Below are 23,850 nucleotides of genomic sequence, written 5' to 3'. Positions count from 1 at the left end.
CACGGGACAACTCAGTCTCACTCAATGCATCGAAGAGCCTGCAGGCTGCAATGAAGGTGCAGTGCAGCCAAAATTTTGTTTAAGAAAAGAGGTGTGACAGAAAACAACAAAATTCAATAAAAAAATAAATTAAAAAGAAAAAGAAAAAAAAAAGTGGGTCCTGACAGGGTTAGAAATATTGAAGGAAAACTGAAAAGGGAAGTTAAGGGTCTCACTTTATGTCTGCATGAGACTTACTTCCTGTCCTTGAATTACTTAGATATTACCACTGTAGCACCTGGAGCCAGCATCTGCCTGTATTTGGGGAACCACTGTCCTGCAGCGAAGCTGTGGGCTTGGTGGCAAATTTCCAAGTGATGACGTCCTCCCCTGGCACCTCCCATCAGTCAAAACAGAAGAGGCAGCGAGCAGCCAGGCCCCCAGTTGACATCTGGATGTATACCCATGGCTCTTTTTCCAGCAGCTGCCCCACACCCCATCCGTCCAGGGGTGGAAGTCAGCCCCACAGGAGGCCCAAGGGGGGCGTGCCTGGAGCTGTGGGGGCACCTGTCACCCTGCTGCTGCTTCTCAACACCAAACTGAGCCGTCTGTCACTTTCCCAGACACATTAGCTCCTATCCCACCTTCTAGACAGGCTGGGGACAGGGGTTGCAAGATAGAACCCCTGAGTGTGGGAAATTAATACAGAGGCTGGAAAAGAAGGAACAGGAGTCCCAGTTTCAGAACAGCAGGACCACGTGGGCGAAGTAATAAGCACCGGCTTGCCTTTTTTTTTTTGGCTGTGCTGTTTGGCACGTCAGGTCTTCATTCACCAACCAGAGATCGAACGCTGCCGTGGAAGCATGGAGCCTTAACCACTGGACTGCCAGAGAAGTCCCTGAACACTGGCTTATAAACCAGACAGATCTACACGCAAACCCCAGCCCAGCTCCACCCCAGCTATGCACCCCCCTGGACAATTCCACTTCTATGCTTCCCTCTCTTCCTGTCTGTAATAATAATAAAAATAATAATAAAAATAATTTTAAAAAAAGCTTGCTTTGCTGAATTATCAAAAGGATTAAGGACGTTATATACAAAGGGCATAAGACAATGCCTAACACATAACAGGCATTCCATTAACAGTACGTATTATTTCTCGAGTTATTTTTTCAGATTAAAAAAACACATGAAAAGTTTCTCGCCTGTCACTAGCAACAGTGATTCAACTAGGTTAAGATGGAAGGCTAGAAATAACTGAGCTTACGCTGCTCCCAGCTTAGACCATTTAAACTAAGGGAAACCAAAGGGGACGTTCTTACGGTCTGACTCTAGAACAAACAGAAGCGCTGATGGCCAGTAGCCTGCTGGCCAGATGTGCAGTGCTTTCACACAACCTGGGCAAACGCAAGGGGTAAAGCAAACACCACAGAGGGACGTGCCAAGGGAACAGCATTTCTGGAGAAGGTAACTCGTGTAACAAGGAGCAGCCTCCAAAGAAACGATCGCTTCCGCCTTGGTGCTGCCGCCAGCAGCCGGCACTCAGCAAATATTTGCTAAATTGACTTTGTGACGTATCCACCCTCCCTGAAGCCGGAGTCCAGAAATCTAGACTTTTCAGTGTTGACACTGGGCAGATCCAGGAAGAATGCAAGGAAAAATTAAACGCAATGCAGAGAACAAACTGTGGGTACCTGGGGAGAGGGGCGAGAGAGGGGAAAGGGATTAAGAGGCACCAACTACCATCTAGCTGCAAGGATATACTGCACGACACAGGGGATGTGGCCAATATTTTATAGTAAATACAGATGACTGCAACCCTTACACGGTACATCTGAAACTTGGATAATACTGTACACTAAATACACACAGTGTTTCTAAAAAGCAGCACAGAGGAATAGCCAGCAGCAGTGGTTCTCAATGTGAGTATGGGGTCAGTTTGCCTCTGGGGACACTTGGCGACGTCTCGAGAGAAGTTTGGTTATCACAGCTGCAGGTTCAGGGGAGGGAAGGGCTAAGGGCATTGAGTGGGTAGAAGCCAAGGGTGCCACTGAGCATCCCAGGGTGCATAGGCTGGCCCCGTGCAGAGGGTAACCTGGCCCCAAATGCCAAGAATTGATGCTTTTGAACTGTGGTGTTGAGGAAGACTCTTGAGGATCCCTTGGACTTCAAAGAGATCAAACCAGTCCATCCTAAAGGAAATCAACTGTGAATATTCATATCGAACTGATGCTGAAGCTGAGGCTCCAATACTATGGCCACCTGATGTGAAAAGTCGCCTCATTGGAAAAGACCCTGATGCTGGGAAAGACAGAAGGCAAAAGGAGAAGTGGGTGACAGAGGATGAGATGGTTGGATGGCATCACTGATTCAAGGGACATGAGTCTGAGCAACTCTGGGAGGTAGTGGAAGACAGAGGAGCCTGCAGAGGTGTGCTGCAGTCCATGGGCTCGCAGAGTCGGACATGACTTAGCGACTGTACAACAACAAAAATGCGAACAGTCCCGAGTCTGTCCCCTACGTGTCAGTGATGCGGGAAATATTCCCTAGCTGCACTGTCACACACGGCGGCCACTAGCCACACACGGCTGTTGAGCACTGGAAACACAAAATTTAAATTTCAGTTCGTGAATTTAATGACCAAAAACAGCCATGTGAGTCTAGGAGCTGCCATACTGAACGGCTGGTCCCGACCCAAACTGTTAAGCACTTGGGGGCGGGGCGGGGTGGGGGGCACTGGAAGGAATGGAAGGGAAGGCATGAAGGGAAACCTTGCTCTTTGTTCCAGAAACAGGGGATTTTTAACTGGGAGAATGTAAAATCTAGAAGAATGCAAAGAAGGAAGCAGTCCACTGAAGTCTGAAGTATCTCTGGCCACAGGAATGCTACTGTCTGGAGAAGAAGCAAGACCACAGTTACCCCCTTATCCATGGGGGACGCGGTCCAAGATCCCCCAGTGGGTGCCTGAAGCCGAGGGTGGTTCCAAACTCCACAGGCACTGTGCTTTCCCTGAACAGACCTGCCGATCAAGTTTCACTTATAAGTTAGGCACAGTAAGATATTAACAAGAGTAACTGATAATAGAACAATTGAAACAATAAAATTTATGTGAATGTGCGCTCTCTCTCAAAACATCTTACAGTACGAATTAAATGACTTTCTCACCTTAACTAAGTACTTATCACACACCCTGTGCCCGTAATCTTTGCAGTTTGAAGTCATGAAAACTCGCAGGAATTTCTTTTTCCATCTTCACAATTTCATGAACAGAAGATTCAGCCTTACTGTACATCTTAGCAACCTCAGCATAAGGTTTTTTTTTAAGTCAAGAACTTTCCACCTTTTCACTTAAAGGAAGCATTTTACAGCTTCCTTGTGACATATCCATATTGCCAACATCATTATTTGGGGCCATTTTTAAGTCAAATAAGGGTTATTTGAACACAAGCACTGCGATACAGTCGGTCTGGTAACAGAGGGGGCTGAGTGGCCACCAGGCCGGACAGGCGGGAGAAACGATGATGTTCAAGTCCAGGGCAGGACTGAGCAGCAAGACACACAGTCTCATCACGCGACTCAGAAGGGTAGACAACGTGAAACTTACAATACATTTATTTCTGAAACTTTCCACATAAGATTCTTGGGTCCCTCACGCCTAACTGCAACCATAGAAAGCAAAAGCTCAAAAAAGGTGGGACTACTGTGTATCAGTGAAAAAGGTCACGTCAACGTGGCAACTTCTGCAAATGTAAAGCCCAGATCCTCTCACCTAGAAGGCCACCCTGGACGCATCTTTCACAAATATTGGTACAAGGTGACTGAAGGGAAACGCACTGGGGTGCTCACAGCAGCAACACACAGAGAGAGCAAAACGCTGGGGACAACCAGGTGCCCGTGGCAGACGGACCCCCGGACACTGAACCTGCAGCATGAACAGAATGAGGGAGGGATGCACACGCTGGCTGGACGAGATCCAAGCGATAAAGTGGGAGGAAAAAAACGAAGCACAAGACAGGCAATTTACTATGCTACGTTTTAATGAAAGTAATGTATGCTGATGTATGCATGAGGAAAAATTCTGGAAAACACACACGCACGGGATTAACTCAGGTTCTCTGGGGGTGGGGGCAGCCACGGACGGCGGACACTCCTCTCTCCCTATTTCTCATGGCTTAAGTTGTCTCCTGTTGGTCTCCGGCTATTCACCACGCATGACGCCTCTCACGTCCATCCCACCCCACGATGATTCACTACTGACGAACCCGTGTGCATCCCTGTTACCTGTTCATCCCAGGTCCTCACTGTCAGGCCACCGACTGCAGTCAAGACAGGCGGGCTCCAGAACTCCGAGAGATCTTTCCTTGCTGGTCTACTTTCCTCCAACTTCCAACCTCTCTGCAAGACTCACCCACACCAGACTTTCTCGAGCAAGCCCACCATCCAACTTCTCCTTATCCTTCGAAACCCATTCTGCTATTCCCAAAAAGAAGAGGAAGCATCTCTGTTCTCCCTTAAACTTACCTGCTTCTCTCTAAACCAGGACTGGCAAACTCAAATCCACAGAAGCCCGGCAAAAAAGAGTAAACAAACAAAAATAAACGCACGACCCAGTGGGACAGGGCTCCTGAGAAGCCCAGACCCCGAGGGCAGGACGCAGCTCCTTCCAGGATGTTTCTGCACAGGCCCAGCGCAACAGACCCTCCCGCTCTTCAAGACAAGACAAACACACACCTAAGGGGCCAACCCTCAGGTTTAAATGTTGGCAACTGACTCAATTTTAAAATACTAGGCAGAACTAAAACCACACTGAGGTATTATTTTTTTCTGCTCAGCATGATGACCAAGATCAAAGAGCCTAACAACACCTGTGTCTGGCCAGGACAGCCAAACAGGCGTTTTCACGGCGGGGAGGGGCCTAAATCAGTGTCACCTCCTGGAGGGCAACCTGGCAAGAGCTCCCAAAATTACAAATGGACATTCCTTTTGACCCAACCGTTACCCTTCGAGATATTCCGTATGTTCAGAAAAGGGCACAAAGACCATTCACCATAATATTACTAGTACGAGCAAACCATTAGAAATGACCTGAACCCCAGGCCTGGGATACAGCAAGCGCTCCGCAGTAAACTGGTTAAATAAACACAGTACGTCTCTGTGACCCTATGGGAGATTAGAAGATTAGAGAGCCAGTGGAAATTTGCTGTATGATGCAGGGAGCTCACATTTGGTGCTGAACGACAACCAAAGGGCGTGGACGGTGGGAAGGGAGGGGGAGGTTCAAGAGGAGGGGACACGCAGATAACCTATGGCTGACTCGCGCCTATATAGGGCAGAAACCAACACGATACTGTAAAGCAATTATCCTCCGATCAAAAGTAAATAAATTAAAAAAAAAAAAGTACATCTATTCAACGGAACCCTATGAAGCCACTTTAAACAAACTGTTTTTAAAGAAACGAAGAAGCTTTTCATGTACTGATATGGAACAAGCCCAGGGTATAATGTTAAGTGAAAAAAGTATGTTGTATTGTGTAAGGGGTACTAACAAGTGAATAAAAAAGGGAAAAATCTATGTGCATTTCTTTAGCTAGATACAAAATACCTGTACTGTTTTCATCAATGGTTAAAGAACAACACTGAAGAAATTGACGAGCGTTCGCCTGGGGAAGGGCACCAGGTAGCTGAACGGAGCAGGTGGGAAGCAGGCTGGGTTTGCAATGCACACACTTCTGCACCTTTCAACACTGAACTACATGACTGTGACGGATTAAACTTCTTACATTTAAAAACAAAACAAACCAAAAAGCCAGCCTGCTGCAAAACAGCACACAGCTCTCAGTCTGGAGCCAAAATCTCAGCCCCAAGCTTGTGGGTCGGAGACCAGATTCTACTCACCTCCCGCCCCAGGCCTGGCATACGGCAGGTGCTCGGTCTCTCTGCTGGGAAGCCCTCCACACGCCCCAGGCCCCCAGCACGCAGGGACCTGACCTCACGCATGGACACTGAGCTAGGCCATCTGCTCACAGGTTCCAGAAGAGGTCTGAGTGCAGCCGCCCCCAGGCAGAGCCAGGCACACTGCAGGGACCACATGATCCCAGAGAACTGAATGGAGTTAAGTGATGACACGGAAGGCAAGTCCCCAGAGGGCAGAACTCCAAGCGAGCACATGCAGAAAGCTCTCGGTGCGCGCTGGATGCCGGCAGAAGCCATCAACGTGCATCCCTTCCTTGCTCCCCATCTTGCACTGAGTCCTGCAGTTGGAGGGGGCTGAGGGGACTGTGGCTTTAGCAGACAGATCCCAGAACCCGCCTTTGGAGACCTCACGCTACCAAAGACTCCAAGAATCATGCCTGGATTGTCCAGACCACCAGAACTCAACGATGGAGGCATAGCAGGACGCATGCGGGTCCCAAAGGCCGCTGCCCACCCCCTGCTGGCTCCTCCCTCCGAGGTCAGCCTTGATAGTGGCTATCTCTGCTCCTGCCCTTGCCATGGGCCACACACTGAGGTCTAAGCACACGACAGACATCAGCTCATCCGGTCCTCACACCCCCTGAGCAGTGCCATCACGATGCCCATTTTCAGAGAGCTGAACTCACCCCGCCAGAGTCACAGGGCCAGAGAGAGGCATTCCCGCTCGCATCCAGGCTCTGGGCCCCTCCGGGTCCTGGGCAGCGGAGCCTGGCCGCGGGGAGCCAGCACCTCTACCAGGAAGCCTCCTTCCTCCCAGCCTGGCTCCTCCCCTGCCCCCTGGAGGCCTGGACCGCAGCCCAGAGGCTGCGCTGCCCACCAGGCGTGGCTTTGGTGCTGAGACAGCCCCGCATGGCCACAAGTGAAGCTTCCAAGGGCACCTGTAAAACGCCAGATTGTTACAGCACCTGTCGCTTGGGGGTAGTCGACTTCTGGAACCAGGGGGTGGAGGGGCTGGTCCGAGGGGGACACAGTCACACCTCTCCTGATGCTGCTGCCCCCCGGGAACAGGACCGGGGCTCCTCTCTCTGCAGGGTGGCAGACGTGATGTCTGTACGCAGCTCTGTCAGGAGAAACTGATCTACAAGGACTTTTATTCACTCAGCAAACACTGAATGTCTCATGACCACCAAATGCACCATCCCGAGGCGGTCGGGCCCCAGTCCATACACAGAATGTGCCACGGGCAGTCAATTGCAGGCCCCCTGCCCTCCAGCTCCATCCATCTCAGACACTCGGAAACAGAGAAAGGAAAAACTTTTCCTCTTCTTTTTCTCTCCTTTTTTAAAACTTTCCCAATCTCGTGGGTATGCACTCGGCAAAAGGAAAAATGTAAATGATTGGAGGAGGCCACCGCCCATCTCCTGACCTGGGAGGGGCCGTTCTGGCTTTTCCAGGGTGTAACACAGCAAAGCCCTTCCAGAAGAGTAGCTCAGTGATTAAGACATGGTGAGAACCCCTGAGTACTCACAAGCTCCATCTAACCCAGAGACCTGGGGATGTGAGCCCATGAAAGTTGCCCAAGGGGTAGCAAAAATTCATGCATCAAGACTGCCTCTACGTACTAAGTTTTCTTTTCTAACAGCAAACCCAATGGAATAATGTCACCTAACAGCCATCTGCAGAGAAGGCAATGGCACCCCACTCCAGTGCTCTTGCCTGGAAAATCCCAGGGATGGAGGAGCCTGGTGGGCTGCCGTCTCTGGGGTCGCACAGAGTCGGACACAACTGAAGCGACTTAGCAGCAGCAGCAGCAGCAGCAGTAGCCATCTGATAAAAGTGTAGATCAGAAGGAAATATGTTGTTGAGGCAATAAGTCATGTCCAACTCTTTTGTGATCCCATGGACTGTAGCCCGCCAGGCTTCTCTGTCCTTGAGATTTTCCGGCAAGCACACTGCAGCAGGTTGCCATTTCCTTCTCCAGGGGATCTTCCCAACCCAGGGATAGAACCTGTGTATCCTGCATTGGCAGGCAGATTCTTTACCACTGAGCCACCAGGGAAGCCCAGAAGGAAACATACCTAGTATTAACAGGAAGTTGGGCTTTAAATTGCAGCTACTGCATCTTTAATTCTTCTATAAGAGAAACCACTAGTTTTCTTTAACAGAAATTATTACTTTTATACTGGAAAACAATTAAATGCTAGTGTTTAGAAGTCTCCAATGTGGGAGCCGGTGGGGGGGGCTCTGGGCAGGTCAGGCAGGTCCCCGCAGGGCCTGGCAGCCACCCTTGGCGGCGGTACAGGGGCTCTTCTCCAGCGAGCCCAGGCTCCCCGGACACCCCCCGGCTGTCTAGGGGCGATCAGCGCCTGTCTGACAAAGGTCCACCCCAGTTAACGCAACAGCCTGGAAACATGAGAGATCGCGGGCCGCATCAGGGAGCGGCCAGGTGGACCGAAACGGGGGCATCTCCAGTCACGCAGCAAACATGAGGTCACGGCAACCCAGGCCTGGGCCTCCGCGGGTGCAGGGTGCCTCTGCTCTGGAGGGCCAGCGTTCAGAATATAAAGTGACAACACGGTAAGAACCAGCTTGTGAGCATCCAGGGTCCTGGGTTATGTGAATTAAAGATGCCTCCTCAGAGACAGCAGGTTGCCACTGAAAGTGTCGTTTACAAAGCACGTCAGGACACCAAACAAAAGCTTTACATTAAAGTGCTGGGTGAGAAAAAATGGGAATAAAAGCACATGTGCTGCATGGGTCTAACTCACCAAACGACGTCCACACAAAACAAGACAGGGAGAAGACAGCGTCTGCCGAAAGGTCTGTGCTAACTGCGGCGCCGCTGAACGGAGAAGTTAACACCCGCATCTCAGTCAGTAGCTTTCTCTGTTCTCCAATTCTTCTTTAATACACATGCACTGACTTTACAATTAAAATACAACTGAGACTTTTTTACTATTGCCCTTAAGAAGGGGTCTCTGGCTGTAGAGTAAACAGAAGCAGAAATAACATGTTGCTCCCAGAAAACACATAAGGTGAGAAACCAATGGTACTTTGATTCTTAAAAAAAAAAATGTAAACTAAGAAATGCAAAAAAAATAAAATAAAAAAGGGATTTCCCTGGTGGTCCAGTGGTTAAGACCCCGAGCTTCCAATGCAGGGGGCATGGGCTTGATCCCTGGTTAGCGAACTAAGATCCCATATGCCTCATGGCCAAGTTAAAAAGAAAGAAAGACCAAGCTGCTTCCAAGAATATATCTGAGAAGAACCAGGCTCCTCTGTTCACAGGATTCTCCAGGCAAGAATACTGGAGCGGGTTGCCATTCCCTCTCCAGGGGATCTTCCCGATCCAGGGATCAAACCTGGGTCTCCTGCACTGCAGGCAGATTCTCTACTCCCAAACAAAACAAAGAGTTAAAAAAAAAAAAAAAAAAAAGAACTAGGGTTTGAGTCCTGATTCTACCCAAACTGTTTCAGCTTCTGCCCTTGGGTGAGTCATTTATCAATTCTTTTGGTTTTGAGGCAAAGATAGCAAGCCCAGTCCTTGGACTGTTGACTGTTTGAGGGTCGACACTCCTAAACCCCTCCTTGTTCACAGATCAATGACTTATTCCTACACCGACTTCATCTGGCAACAGAAGTGAGCAAACTCTAACAAACGGCAGCGTGGTCACCCCTTACGAACAACAGACGCAGCGAGAATTAACTGGCACAAATGGGTGCCCGCTCCATGACCACATTCACCTGTAGGTCAGAAACAGGCCCAGTCTCTGCTGTTAGAAGTCAGGATGCCGATGGGACGGGGGAGGAAGGTGAGGAGGGGAGGCTTCTGAGGTCACAGCCTGTTTACTCACCTCCAGTTACAGGGGTGTGTTCACTTCATGAAAACTCATCAAGCTGTGCGTTTAAGATTTACGCACTTCCCTGTGTGTATATATGCATAGTTTTTAATCAGGTGATTTAGGGGAAAAAAAAGCCCTGCCCGCGGGACAAGTGGCCTTATCTGTTTACTTCCCGGTCCTTTGACTTAGCCGGACACAATTGTGTCATCCCTTCTAGGAGAGTCTCAAATTGCCTTTAATCTGGAGAACAAAAAAAGAGGGAAGAACAGGACGGTGGGGCAGTTCTCCGGTTTTACATTTTCTTTGGCCCTCCCTGGGGACTGACTGCTTTATACAAGCTAAAAGGTATTCAAAGGGTGAGTCCAGACGTTTTAGAAACACGTGTTCTGCCCTTTTCCTCCATTACCAGGAACGTCTCCCTCACACAGAGTGAATCAGGAAAATACGGATCAACATGCAAACTAACCCAGAAAACAGAAACTGCGCTTCTGAAGAATTCACAATCACTGGGATAATCTGAAGTTCCTAAAAGTTCCCCGTCACATCATTTCTGCTCTCTGCTTCCGCCAGAAGCAAAGCACGTATTGGCTTAGCCAAAAAGTTCGCTCATCTGTATCCGCAAGCCCTTACAGAAAAGCCCAATAGTGTGCTAGCTGCTGAGTTGTGTCCGACGCCTTGGGACCTCCTGGACTGTAGCCCGCCAGGCTCCCCTGTCCATGGGATTCCCCAGGCCAAGAATACCGGAGTGGGTAGACATCCCCTTCTCCAGGGGATCTTCCTGACCCAGGGTTCAAACCAGGTTTCCTGCATCACAGGCAGATCCTTTACCAGCTGTCACCAGGGAAGCCCAATCAGCACACATTGGGGTGAGCAACTATTATACTCCTCATCAGACTAATCTAGCACAGTCCAAATTAACAAACCAACCATCCAAAGCACAACCTGGAAATGTGACCACCGTAAACTCTGTAAACACAAGGAAACATCTGGAACCGGTGCCTCCTCCCTGGGGAGCACGCGGGGTGTGCTTTAGGTTACGGGAGCGGGTGGTACTCAGCTCTAGCACACATGACCTTGCAATACGCTTAGGGAGACTGGACTGTCTAAAGAAAATCACTGAAGAACTCATCCATCGGTTTAAAATAAAAGTTTACCACTGACACCAAGAGACTCCTCACCTACAAATAACTAGGAGACGCTTCCTGCATTAAGCCTTCTTAGGCGGCCATACGAAAACACCACGGACTGGGCGGTTAAACAACAGAAATTTATGTTCTTATCATTCTGGTGGCTGCAAAGTCCCAGATCAAGGTGTCAGCAGATTTGGTGCCTTCGGAGGCCTTGCTCCTTGGCGTGCCGATGGCCACCTCTGTCCTGGGTCCTCGTGGCCTGTCGTCTTGTCCCTGGTGTCTCTCCTCTCATCCTAAATTCCTCTTCCTAGAGCACCACTCAGCTTGGTTACGGGCTCGCCGTGATGACTCACTGTAATTTGATCCCCTCTCTAAAGGCCCTGTGTGCAAACACAGTACTTTCTAAAAGATGCACAGTTAGGACCCTGGTGTGTAAATTCAACCAGGGATACACATCAGCCCAGAATACTTCCCAAATGCTCTATTCCAACAGCTCAAGGCTTCCTTAGTCGAGAAGCTGAACTCAGAGTTGAGAACATGGTCCAAACGTGAATTTCTTGCCCAACGGGTTTTTCTTTTATTTCTGTAAAGAAACGATGACTCACCTTAAGGACAACAAAGGCCACGGCCATTCACAGAACACGTACATTCCACTCATCCAGGGGTTCCTAACTGCGGCGGTCCTGCCCACTCCTACTCCCCCACCCCCGGGGGCGCGGCAACATCTGGGGGCCCTTCGGGCTGTGCCAGCTGGGGGACCCTAGGTTATAGGAGGGCTACTGGCCTCCAGAGGGTGGAGGCCAGGGTTGCTGCCCAAACTCCCACAACGCACAGGACAGGCCCCCACGGCAGAGAACTGTCAAACCGAAGACGTTGACGGGGCGGAGGCTGAGGGCTAGCCAAACCCTGACGTCTAACCTGGCCAAACCCGACTTCATCCGTGGCCCAGCAGATGGCCGGGCAGAGGGAGGCGCCCTGCCAGGCCCGGCTCCACGGGGAGGGCACTGCTCCCTCCGCAGGTGGCTTCTTTCTCAGGCAGGGCAGCCAGCAGGCTCCGCCCCGACACAGGGCAAACGCCACAGAGATTTAAGGGGAAGGAGGTAACAGCCTTCAGCTCACCCCAACTGCCAGTTCACACAAGAAGCCTTTCTTTCCATGGGGCCCCTTCCAACTGTCCTTTCGCACAATCCCCTCAAACCTTAGACAATGATTAAAGCAACGATAAGATCCCCGATCAACAGGGCAAACCAACCACGGTTTTAAAAGCATTTCTTTCCTGGATGACTTGGCGAAAGAAAAAGGATTTTTTAAGTCTACAAATAACAACTGCAGGAGAGGGTGTGGAGAAAAAGGAGCCCTCCCACACTGCTGGGAATGCAAACCGGTGCAGCCGCTCTGGGAAGCAGTATGGAGGTTCCTTAAACACTGAAAACAGAGTTGCCATATGACTCAGCAGTCCCACTCCTGGCCACACACCCGGACAAAACGGTAATTTGAAGAGATACACGCACCTCCAAAGCCCCCTGCGGCACTGTTCACAGCAGCCAAGATGTGGAAGCAGCCTAAACGCCCATCAACAGGAGAGTGGATAGAGAAGATGTGGAACCAAACACAGTGACATGGCTAAGCCATGAAACAGAAGGAAATGGACTTCCCTGTGGTTCAGTGGTTAAAACTCTGCACTTCCGATGCAGGGGGCACGTGCTGGATCCCTGGCTGGGGAAGACCCCCCATGCCGTGGGAAAAAAGAATGAAATAATGCCACCTGCAGCAACATGAATGCACCTAGAGGTACCATTCCAAGTGAAGTAAGTCAGACAAAGACGAACACATGATGTCGCTTCTGTGTGGAATCTAAAGTATGATCTAAAGGAGCATCCATGAGACACAAACGGACCCACAGACAGAACAGTCTGTGGCTGCCAACGGCGGTGGGGGGAGGGGTGCAGGAGGGTGGCTTGGGGATTTCGGATCGCTGTGGTTTGTTGTTCAGTCGCTCAGTGTGTCCGACTCTTTTGCGACCCCGTGGACTGTAGCCCACCAGGCTCCTCTGTCCATGGGCATTCTCCAGCCAAGAATACTGGCGTGGGCTGCCATGCCCTCCTCCAGAGGATCTTCCCGACCCATGGATTGAACCCAGGTCTCCCGCACTGCAGGTGGATTTTTTACCAGCTGAGCCACAAGGGAAGCCCAAGAATACTGGAGTGGGTTGCCATTTCCTTCTCCAGGGGAACTTCCTGACCAAGGAATCAAACACAGGCCTCCTGTCTTGGCAGGTGGATTCTTTACCACTGAGTCACCAGGGAAGCCAGGTTTGAGATTAGCAAATGCAAACAATTATACACAGGATGGATAAACAAGGTCCTACTATATTCTGTACAGAGTCATAATGGAAAAGAATATGAAAAAGAATGCATAATGCATGACAGAATCCTTTTACTATAAAGCAGAAACTAACAACATTGTAAATCAACTATACTTCAATAAAATTAGAAAAATAATTTTTTAGAATTTTAACTCTATTAGCACAACCAGCTTATCCCTCTTCTTTCCCCTTTGTAACAATACCATTATATTTTTAGACCAAGAGCACCATGTCAGCACAGGCCAGCGCTTCCTAAATGTCAGCCATGACGCGAGCACATCTACAAAGCTCCCCAACTACTACTGACTTCATACGTCTAAACTGACTCTGTGTTTTTTTTACTGCAACGTATGAGAAAGGCAACTTCCTGTCACTACTTCAAAAAGAAGACAAGTATCGTTTGGCATAAACAGAAGGAACCATAAACATAATTGCAAGCCTTTCAATGTTTGGCCCTGAGCCACCTAAAGTGATCTTCGGTGATGCTTTCCACAGGCCAAGCTCTGAATGCGTAAATCAATCTTTCAAAATCACATAAATTCAGCAAAAGCTCACTTTAAAAAAAATCAGCACCATTCTCTTTGACTTTCCTGGTAGCTCAGCTGGAAAAGAATCTGCCTGCAATTTAGCAGACCCTGATTCCTTCCATTCCCGGGTCTGGAAGATCCCCTAGGGAAAGGACAGGCTACCCATTCCAGTATTCTTGGGCTTCCCTGGTGGCTCAGATAGTAAAGAATCCGCCTGCAATGCAGGAGACCTGGATTCAGTCCCTGGGTTGAGACTATCCCCTGGAAAAGGGCATGGCAACCCACTCCAGTATCCTTGCCTGGAGAATCCCATGGACAGAGAAGCCTGGCGGGCTACAGTCCTTGGGGTCACAAAGAGTCGGGCAGGACTGAGTGACTAAGCACATTCTCTCCCTTTCAGTAAAAGTCATCAAAAAGATATGCTACGATGGGTTTTCTTCTTTCCAAATTAAACCAAAGCCCAGTCGCTTTCGGGAGTGAAGCTCGAGCCACTCCATGGCCATTCCCAAAGGTGGCCTTCATGTTTGGACAGCCCTCACGAGTGACTTCCATCATTTGCACCTGGGTAGAAATATTGAGAGAACTTTCTACGCTGAAAAGTAACAGCCCAAAAAGTCTGAAGATGGCTTATTCCATACCCTGTGACCCTGGCTCCTCCTTCCCACTGACTGCACGCATGGGGGCCAGAGGTCAAGCTCAAAGGGCCGCCTTGCTGCCCTGGGGCTGGTGTGCAGCAGGCGCCCTGGCCTTCCTCGGTCCTGTGCCCACTTGCTCCCTTTCAGCATCTCCACCTGGGTTGGTGTGTAATTCCACAGCTGATGTCACCACCTGTGCCCACCTGGGCAGGGAGCACTGGTCTGGTTTTGGTCAGCACCGGGGCGGGCCCACGGCAGGGAGGCCGTACCAGGAAATGGATGGCACCGGTGCAGCGGGGCTGGCAGAGGGCACAAAGGCCGCTTCCGGGTGGGCCGCTGCCAACGCCTGCCCGGGCTGTTCTCTCATCCAAGGCAGCCAAGAGCCCATCACAGGAGTGGACGGGCTGGCGCCCCTCGGCGGAGGGAGAGAGAGGCAGACAGAGGGCACCCAGTCTCCTGGCCTGAGACTCCCCTCTCCTGGCACTCACGTCACAAGCCCCTCGGGCACCTCCAGCCCTGCCTTCAGACCACACGGCTAAGACAGGCAGACTTGATCCCCCCAACCAGGGAAGACCGCTGAGCCAGGAAAACACAGGAGCAGATGGTTAGTGAGCAGCACTCCAAGAACGTCCAACAGGCGTCCTTCGGACGTAGAGCTGAGGACGCCGAGACTCCGCCTGGACCAGCTGGGAAGGTCCCTTCCGCCCCATTCTCAACAGCAGAGGCGGCTCCGTTTCTTTATAAACTGGAGACCTGCTTCAGGCACGCTTTCTCTCAACAAGGATTTACAGCCCTTTCAGTCATCTTGGCCCCTGTGGAGGCGGCTAGGAGGAGGACTTGTAAAACGACAAACATTCTGCAAGGCTGCGGTCCGTGGCCATTTTCGCTGGCTACAAGCGGGGCCTATGGAACCAGAGGGGGCACACAGCCTGAAAACTGAAGCTATACTGGGCTTCCAGGTGGCTCAGTGGTGAAAGGATCCCCCTGACAATGCAGGAGATGCCAGTTCAATCCCTGGGTCAGGAAGATCCCCTGGAGGAGGAACTGGCAGCCCCACTCCAGTATTCTTGCCTGGGAAATCCCATGGACAGAGGAACCTGGTGGGCTACAGTCCATGGGGTCCCAAAGAGTCGGACACAACCAAGCAAGCGAGCAAGCACATGTGTGCTCACACACAGTCACACACACACGCGCTCAAGATAACACTGAGTTCTATCTAGGCAAGAGACGTGCTTATGTGTACCAAACAAAGAACAGCACAGTAACTCCGGGAGGAAAACGTGACACAACCAGAGTAATCTGGGGAAAGGCAGCACGCCTGTGGAAACAGCAGCGTGATTCGTGCCAAATTGCAAAGCAACTTGTTTTGCTAAGGCCACTGGACACAGAATCCGACTCTTGGTGTGCCCTTCAAGGATTTAAACTTATTGAAAAGTAAATAAAAGTGTAGACTTGTTCTCTTCTTTAAAAAAAGAAGGATGTGTTGGGCACCTACTCCGTGCCAGGCTCCATGCGATGGTGACTAACCTGTCCCCAGCCAGGGCCCCGCAGTGTTCCCAGCTGAAGGGTCACACAAGGACATGTCTAACTGCAACTGAGCAAAATAGAAGAGGAGCAGGCGCTCTGAGAGGCTCCCAGAATGGGACCCGCTCTGCAGAGGGGACGTCAGGCAAGTCTCCCCTGAGGACCTGAGGCCTCAGTGGGATTTAATGGAAGACGGAGCTTCGGCCAGATGAAGAGGGGAGAGGAGGACTTTCCAGGCAGAGGACAGCACGTGCAGAAGCCCTGCGTCCAGAGGGGGCCGGGAGGAGACAGTGAGCACAGATCACGTGGCTGGACGCGGTGGAGGAAGGGGCCGAAGTGTGCTGAGATCAGCTCAGGAGGCGGCAAGGGTCCTGGCAGTGCCGTTCGACAGCACTTCGGGTAACGGCGGGATTGCTGGTCTCTGGGCCAACCTGTACAGCAGGCGCTGGCCGTGTGGGGACTGGACGCTGAAACGTGGGACTGAAACTTTAATCTAGTTTTAATTATTCTAAACCGGAATTTAAACAGGAGGCTAGTGACTGCCGTGCTGGACAGTACAGGGCCAAAGCGCCTAGTAAGATGGTTCCCTGGAGGGCTTTGAGCAGAACATGCCCACGATCAAAGCATCTGGCCATATCTGGGCTTCCCAGGCGGCTCAGTGGTAAAGAGCCTGCCTGCCAGTGCAGGAGACGCTAGTTTGATCTCTGGGTCAGGAAGATCCCTTGGAGGAGGGCATGGCAACCCACTCCAGTGTTCTTGCCTGGTCAATCTCATGGACAGAGAAGCCTGGAGGGCTACAGTTCATAGGGTCGCAAAGGGTCGGGCACAACTGAATCGACGTAGCACACACATTCTGGCTGAGAGGTGGAGACCTCACTGGACAATTAAAAGCTTGGATGAAGGGTATCAACCGATGATGAAGAAGAAGACAAGGAGGCTGAGCCAGTGGCAGCAATGCTGAAGAAGAGGAACAGATTCCAGACCAACTCAGGGAGCAAAAGGGGGAGGCCCTGAGAAAGGATTAGCAAAGGAGGAGGAGGCTGAAGGCAGCATCCGGATCCTGGGAGTCAGGGTTTTGCCTTGAAGAACTGGCACACCATTCTCCGTGCATGGGAACACTGGAGGAAGACCGGCTCGCAGTGGGAGCCAGGCTGAGAGGAGGACTCAGGAAGACGGCAGAAGGACTTGAAGGTCACTGAAGCCATGAGTTCAAAGTGTTAGTCGCTCAGTCGTGTCCGACTCTTTTTGACCCCACTGACTCCAGCCCGCCAGGCTCCTCTGTCCATGGAAATCTCCAGGCAAGAATACTAGAGTGGGTAGCCATTCCCTTCTCCAGGGGATCTTCCCAACCCAGGGATTGAATCTGGGTCTCCTGCATTGCAGGCCAATTCTTTACCATCTAAGCCACCAGGGAAGGGCTCCCCCATGGCTCAGTAGGTAAAGAATCTGCCTGTAATGCAGGAGACGCAGGAGATTCGGGTGCAATCCCTGGGTCCAGAAGATCCCCTGGAGGAGGGAATGGCAACCCACTCCAGTATTCTTGCTGGGAAATCCCATGGACAGAGGAGACAGACAGGCTACAGTTGGAAGGGCTGCAAAGAGTTGGATGTGACCAAGCGACCGAGTCTGCACACACAAAGCCATGAGCACACACAAGCTCAACCCAGACTTCCAAAGGCAAAGAGGGCCAGGAGCAAGCCCTGAGCAACCACAACTCTGAACGGGAAGACAGAGGAAGATGACACCAGGAACCCACAGGACCACCATGGAAGAGCCAGGAACGACCGACAAACTCCGTCTCAAACGCTCACCGTGGACAGGAGACAGGGAAGCATGTCCGCATGAAGACTTGAATGTTCTTAGTGATACTGTTTACAACAGCCAAACACAAGACATAACCCAAATGTCCATCGTGGTGAAGACATAAAGTATGGTATACCTACACGATGGAAATCTTTAAGCAATAAAAGGGAACTTTAAAACCGCTGCGTTAACAACTCTGCTCAATACTCTGTAACAGGGACTTCCCTGGTGGCCCAGCGGCTAAGACTCCACTCGTCCAATGCAGGGGGCACTGGTTTGATCCCTGGTCAGGGAACTAGGTCCCAAGCTGCAACTGAGTTGTCATGCCATAACGTAAGACCCCACATGAAGCAATAAAGAGCAAACAGCCCGAGTACTGCAGCTAAGAACCACTGCAGCCGATAAATAAAATTTTTTTCAAAAATTCTGTAACAACCTAATTGGGAAAAGAATTTGAAAAGGATACATGTATATGCAAAACTGAATCCGTTTGCTGTACACCTGAAACCAACACAATACTGATAATCAAGTGTACTCCAATATAAAATAAGACGTTAAGAAAGAAGCAGGCTTACAGAGAACGAACTAGTGGTTACCAGTTGGGAGGGGGCTGTTGAGGGAAAAATACAAGCTACTGAGTGCAGGACAGGCTCGAGGATGTATCACAACACTCAGCCAGTATTTTGCGGCAACTGTAAAGGCACAGGGCTTTCCAGGCGGCGCCGGTAGGAAAGAACCCGCCTGCCAATGCTCGAGGTGTAAGATCCTTGGGGTTGATCCCTGGGCTGGGAAGATCCCCTGGAGGAGGGCATGGCAACGCACTCCAGTGTTCTTGCCTGGAGAATCCCATGGAGCCTGGTGGGCTATAGTCCAGGGGGTTGCAAAAACGAGTCAGACGTAACTAGGAAGTGACTTAGCACATAAATGGACAGTGACCTTTAAAAACTGTATTAAAATTAAAATTACAAAACCATTCTGTTAAATGACCCCAAAAAAAGCAGATACAAAGACAACACAGTTTATGACTCCATTTATATGAAATTTCCAGAAAGGGTAAACCTATGGAAACAGAAATCAGCCTGGGATTAAGGCATGAGAGAACTTCTGGGGGAGATGGAGACGTTCAAGAACTGGACTGTGAGGAACTACAGAAACTCTGTAAATTTAATTTTTAAAAAATCAATGCATTGTACCTTAACAACGGATGCATTTTATGTGATATAAACTAACCCAAGTGTAAGCTGCTCAGTCCCTTCGGACTCCGTGACCCCGAGGACTGTATCCACGTGGACTGTTGCCCCCTCTGTCCATGGGATTCTCCAGGCAGGAATATTGGACTGGGTTGTCATTTCCTTCTCCAGGGGAACTTCCCAACCCAGGGATTGAACCCGGGTCTCCTGTATTGCCTGGTCGCTCAGACAGTCAAGAATCTGCCTGCAACTCAGGAGACCTGGGTTCGATCCCTGGGTTGGGAAGATCCCCTGGTGGAAGGCATGGCAACCCACTCCAGTATTGTTGCCTGGAGAATCCCATGGACAGAGAAGCTGGCGGGCTACAGTCCACGGGGTCGCAGAGAGTCGGACAGACTGAGCGACTAAGCAGAGCACACAGCACTCCTGCACTGCAGGCGGTTTCTTTACCGTCTGAGCCACCAGGAAGCCACCAACCCCAATAAAGTTGTGTGCCCCCCCAAAAAAAGCTGAAGTAAACTGTAAATAGTCAGCTGTTTCTTAATTCAGTTCACATCCAAAATTTCCTTGTTCCCCAAGTCCAAATACATGGAAAAGTCAAAGCATCCTGTCCAATTTGGCCATGAGAGCCCTTATCATTACTCAGGAAAGGCAAAGTCTCAGTTCTGCCCAACCTGCTCTCTACCTATCACACCAGGGCACCTACTTATCTGGCTGGAATCATTTATGTGGTTAATCATTTCCTGGATTTGATCAGGAGACAGCAATGAAGTCTGTATTTCTCAACTTCCCACCATCAAAAGTCCTTCTTCTCAAAGGAGCGTTCCAGAAACTACCAAAGGCAAACCTCACACAAAAATCTAATTATCACTATTTGGCCCAGCAAATGTCTAAGACGTATTGAGTGCTTAGTGTTCCAGATTTACGATGGATTAAGTCTCAAACAATCCTAGGAGGTACACATAATTACGGGGTTCCCTGGTGGCTCAGATGGTAAAGAATCCACCTGCAATGCTGGAGACCTGGGTTGGGAAGATCCCCTGGAGGAGGGCATGGCAACCCACTCCAGTGTTCTTGCCTGGAGAATCCCACGGACAGAGGAGCCTGGAGGGCTACAGTCCATGGGGGTGCAAAGAGCTGGCCATGACTGAGCGACTGAGCACATAAGCACACACACAGAATTACTGTTAGTCCCTCTTTACAGGTGAAAGAACTAAAACCCAGAGAGGTTAAGTAATTTCCCCCGAGTCACACAGCTACTGAGTGGCAAAACCCAGGCTTGCACGCAGTTCTCCAATCCTGCGCCCATGCTCCTAACCAGTATCACCAGGAGGAGGATTTCACTTAGCCAGAACCAAAGCACATGATGTCAGAAAAAAGGTTTCCAGAGATGTGAGGCAAACGCTCATGTCCTAACAAAGCCACTGCAATAGTTTTCTCAACATCAGGATGTGGTAACTTTCTCAAGACAGAAAAGAGCTTTGGGGCTACGGGATTCCTCCAGCAAATCAACTGCATGTCTTGGCATATGCTGAGTGATCCCAGCACTAATTATACTCTGTCTCCTGGGGCCTGTGGCACCTAGGTTTTTGGTTTCTTTAACCACAAAATCCTCCAACCATCCTACAGCTTAGAGCCATTAGATAAAAAGAGTTGATCAGGTTCAAATCCATCCCCCCACACTGACTATCCCTATGACCTCCAACAAATTATTTAGCATCACGGAACGTTAGTTTCCCTGGCTATAAAATGAAGAAACTAACTCCAAAAATTCACACAGTGGTTATGAGGATTTAAACACAGCCCAGGTGGCGCAGTGGTAAGAATCCACCTGCCAATGCAGGAGACACAGGAGTCTCAGGTTGATCCCTGGATTGGGAAGATTCCCAGGAGCAAGAAATGGCAACCCACTCCAGTATTCTTGCCTGGAAAATTCCATGGACAGAGAAGCCTGGCAGGGGCTGCAAAGACTCAGACACAACTGAGCAATTAAGTATGCATTTACCTCAAGTGCCCAGCAGAGAGTCTGACCATCACAAATATGTTTGCTTCTTATTTCTTTACCTCACCTCCCACCCTTAAATTACAAGAAGGCTTTCCAAAAGTGTTTCCAGATACCAAGATCCCCAACTTGACATGGCTACTCCTAAAAATGCAAATACAAGAACATATATGCAAACACCTGGAATTCCAGAGACCTGACTTGATAAATTAGCTCCCAGGTGGCAAATTCCAAAGGAGAAGCAATCCTCCACTCCAATACTAAACAGAAACCTTTTTTCCCAACTGTTGGCACACTCCGTCTGGGCCCCTATGCTAAGGATGCATATTTCTCCCATGGTAATCATCACTTTTAAATAATTATTTGCATTTTCTCTCTTGCACTGAATGGGAGGTTCTCAACTATGCGGACACATTAAAACCATCCAGGGAGCCATGAAAATATAAGGCAGATAAGACAGATAAAGATAAAGGTCCCACTCCAGATTTTTATTTCAAAGGTCAAAACCGCGGCAGGAATGGTAATTGTTAAAGCTGCCAGGGTGATTCCAATGCACAAGCAGCGACAGGAGGCCCACACCTCTGGTCAGGGCTTGTTTAATTCAGCTTTGCACCCATCTCCCAGCACAGCCTCCACACACAGTAGGCATTTTTATAACTGTTGCATGAATTAATAACTAGAGTCCTCAGAGTCCACTGATCTTATAAACTCATTAAAATATTCACTGAGGGTGTTATTACGCGCAGGCCCTCCTCCAGGCATAGGGCTCAAGCTGTCACCGTTCTTTAGCCTCGAGAGGTCGGGACTAAAACGTAGGCCAAAAGTGAAGAAAGCTGTGGAGGGCAGTTCACCTCTGGCTCAGAGATCCTGAGTTCAGTCTGCGTTTTGCAGCATCTTCGCAGTGGGCCCTGACTCCGCTGGGCCTGTCTTCTACCAACGGGGCCTCCTCCCCGGAAGGTTTAAGGAAGACTGGGGACAAAGACCCCACAAAATGGCAGCTGGCATCATCCCTTCCCCCACTTTTCAAAAAATCCCACTGGCACCTAGTGAAGTCACCCTAGGGGTTCATCCGGCCCACGCCCCTGCATCAAGCAACCGACGCGGCACAAAGCGGCCGCCACCCGGGAGTGCGCGGGGAGAACCCGACGCCAAAGCGCAGGGCTGCCCGCGGGGCCCGGCCCCGCCCAGCTGCCTTCTCCGGCGACTGCAGCCCCACCTGGGCAGCCTCGGGAAATGCACGCTTCCAGGTCCCACCCCAAGCAGTCACCAGCGGGCCGGGGCGGGCCAGGAATCGGCATTTTAACCAGCTCGCCTCCCCCCGCACCCCCTCCCCAGGTTAACTCTGCCCCGGTGATGCCACAGCCCCTTAAAACCTCAACAGGTCAGCGCCCTCCTCCCAATGGGAAGCTGTCAGGGCGCAAAACACCCGCGCCTCCGCTTTCCGAGTGAGTGCAACCCTCACGAGGCGGCCCAGGGCCCTTCCTCTGCGGAAGGGTACAGCAGGTGGCAGCCGCCGCCCCTGCCGGGCAAGGCTCCTTCCTCAAATTGTGGGGACCGCGGGGAGGGGGTGCAGGCGACCAGCAGGAGCTGCTCTCGCCCTCCAGCGGTCCAGCCGGGGCCGGGCGGGGACCCCGCGGCGGGTCTGCGGCGGGGGCAATGCCAACCGAGAATTTCCCGGCTCCCGAGGGCGGTTCCAGGCGAAGAGCGAGGTTCGATATTGACCAAATCGGAATTACGAAGACAAGGCGTAATGAGGAAACAATAAAATGGATAGAAGGCGAGGCTGATCCCAGGTCCACAGCGCCGGGCGGGCCCGGCCTCCCGCGGTGCCTAAAGCAAGGCGGGCAGAGGTGCCCGGCAGCCGGGCGCTCGGGCCCGAAAGGGACGCGATCGCGCCGCGGGGCCAGGCCGAGCGGAGCCGGACCGCTCCCCGCCCGCCCCTCCCCGGGCTCGGCCGCCGGCTCATGGCGCCGGCCGACCTGTCAGGCCCGGCCCGGCCCGCCCCGCCCGGCGCCGGGCTGCGGCCGCGCGCGGACAAAGGAGGGCGGCCGGCCCGCGCCCCGCTCACCCGGCGCGGGGCCTGCTGTCCATCCGCTTCTTCTGGCGCACCGGCTGCAGCGGGATGTTGTCCGTCATGTCGCCCGCCTTGACCGCCGCGCCCCCAGCGCAGCCTGGGCCGCCGCCCGGTCCGGCCTCCGCGCCACCGCCCGCCGGCGCCGCGCCGCCCCGGGGGAGGAGGCGGCGGCAGCGGGCGGGCCGGGCCCGCAGCGACGGGGCGAGCTCGCGAGCGCCGGGCCACGCGCGGAGCCGCCCGCGCGGCCCGACCGACGGACACGGGCGCACCATGGGCCCGAGCTCCGCGCGCCGCCCGCCCGCCCGCGCCGCGCCTGCCACGGGGGGCGGCCCGCCGGGCCCGCGCGCGGCCGCCGCAGAGGCCCCGCCCCCGGCCCGCGCCGCGCGCCCCCCACGAGCGCCCACCCGGCCGCGCGCCCCCCGCCCACGCCCCGCGTGCGCGCGCCCGGCCTCCCCCCGCCCCCGCGCACGCCACTTTCACCCGCACATGCCCGCCTGTGTGCACACGCACACGCCACCAAGCTCACACTGCATCCATCCTCTCACGGGCTCACTCTTGCACTCACACGCGAGCCACACACACACACACACATTCTCACCCGCTCCCCCCTACCAGCATCTGACGTTCAGTCACTCTCGCTCACGCGCACAAGCACACACCTTGCCACCCGCACACCACTGTCCATCCTGGACCTCACCCACGTGAGCCCCAGGAATCACAATCACAGGGACACACTGCCTCAGTGCTCTCCAGACTCCCTCAGCCACCATCCTTCACCATCGCTGGCCCCTCACTCTCCCACCTGGATCCTGAAATTCCCCATCACAGTGTGCACTCACACACCTGCACACCCTCCATCTCACACT

General features: G+C 51.9%; 1 protein-coding gene across 7 annotated transcripts in view; it reads right to left on the bottom strand.

Moving 5' to 3' along the window:
- Positions 1-23,304, bottom strand: part of ATP9A (ATPase phospholipid transporting 9A) — a 125,423-nt gene extending 102,119 nt beyond the window's left edge. For 3 of the 7 annotated variants that reach the window (XM_086331326.1, XM_086331329.1, XM_086331328.1), the window contains exon 1: positions 22,979-23,302. In XM_086331326.1, the coding sequence (XP_086187452.1) occupies positions 22,979-23,256 (278 nt within the window). In that variant the 5' untranslated portion in view covers positions 23,257-23,302. Of the gene's footprint in view, positions 1-6,578; positions 6,714-11,469; positions 11,710-22,978 lie in introns of those variants that run through there. The other 4 variants (XM_086331334.1, XM_086331330.1, XM_086331331.1 and 1 more) reach the window with 4 other exon arrangements.
- Positions 23,305-23,850: the final 546 nt, after the last annotated feature.

This window comes from Bos grunniens, chromosome 13 (genome assembly GCF_055505025.1).
Source record: "Bos grunniens cultivar Pamir isolate PY7600 chromosome 13, Bosgru_T2T1.0, whole genome shotgun sequence".
Classification (NCBI taxonomy): Eukaryota; Metazoa; Chordata; class Mammalia; order Artiodactyla; family Bovidae; genus Bos; species Bos grunniens.
Note: the sequence above shows the minus strand (reverse complement) of the source record. Positions and strands in the feature narration are given on the sequence as shown.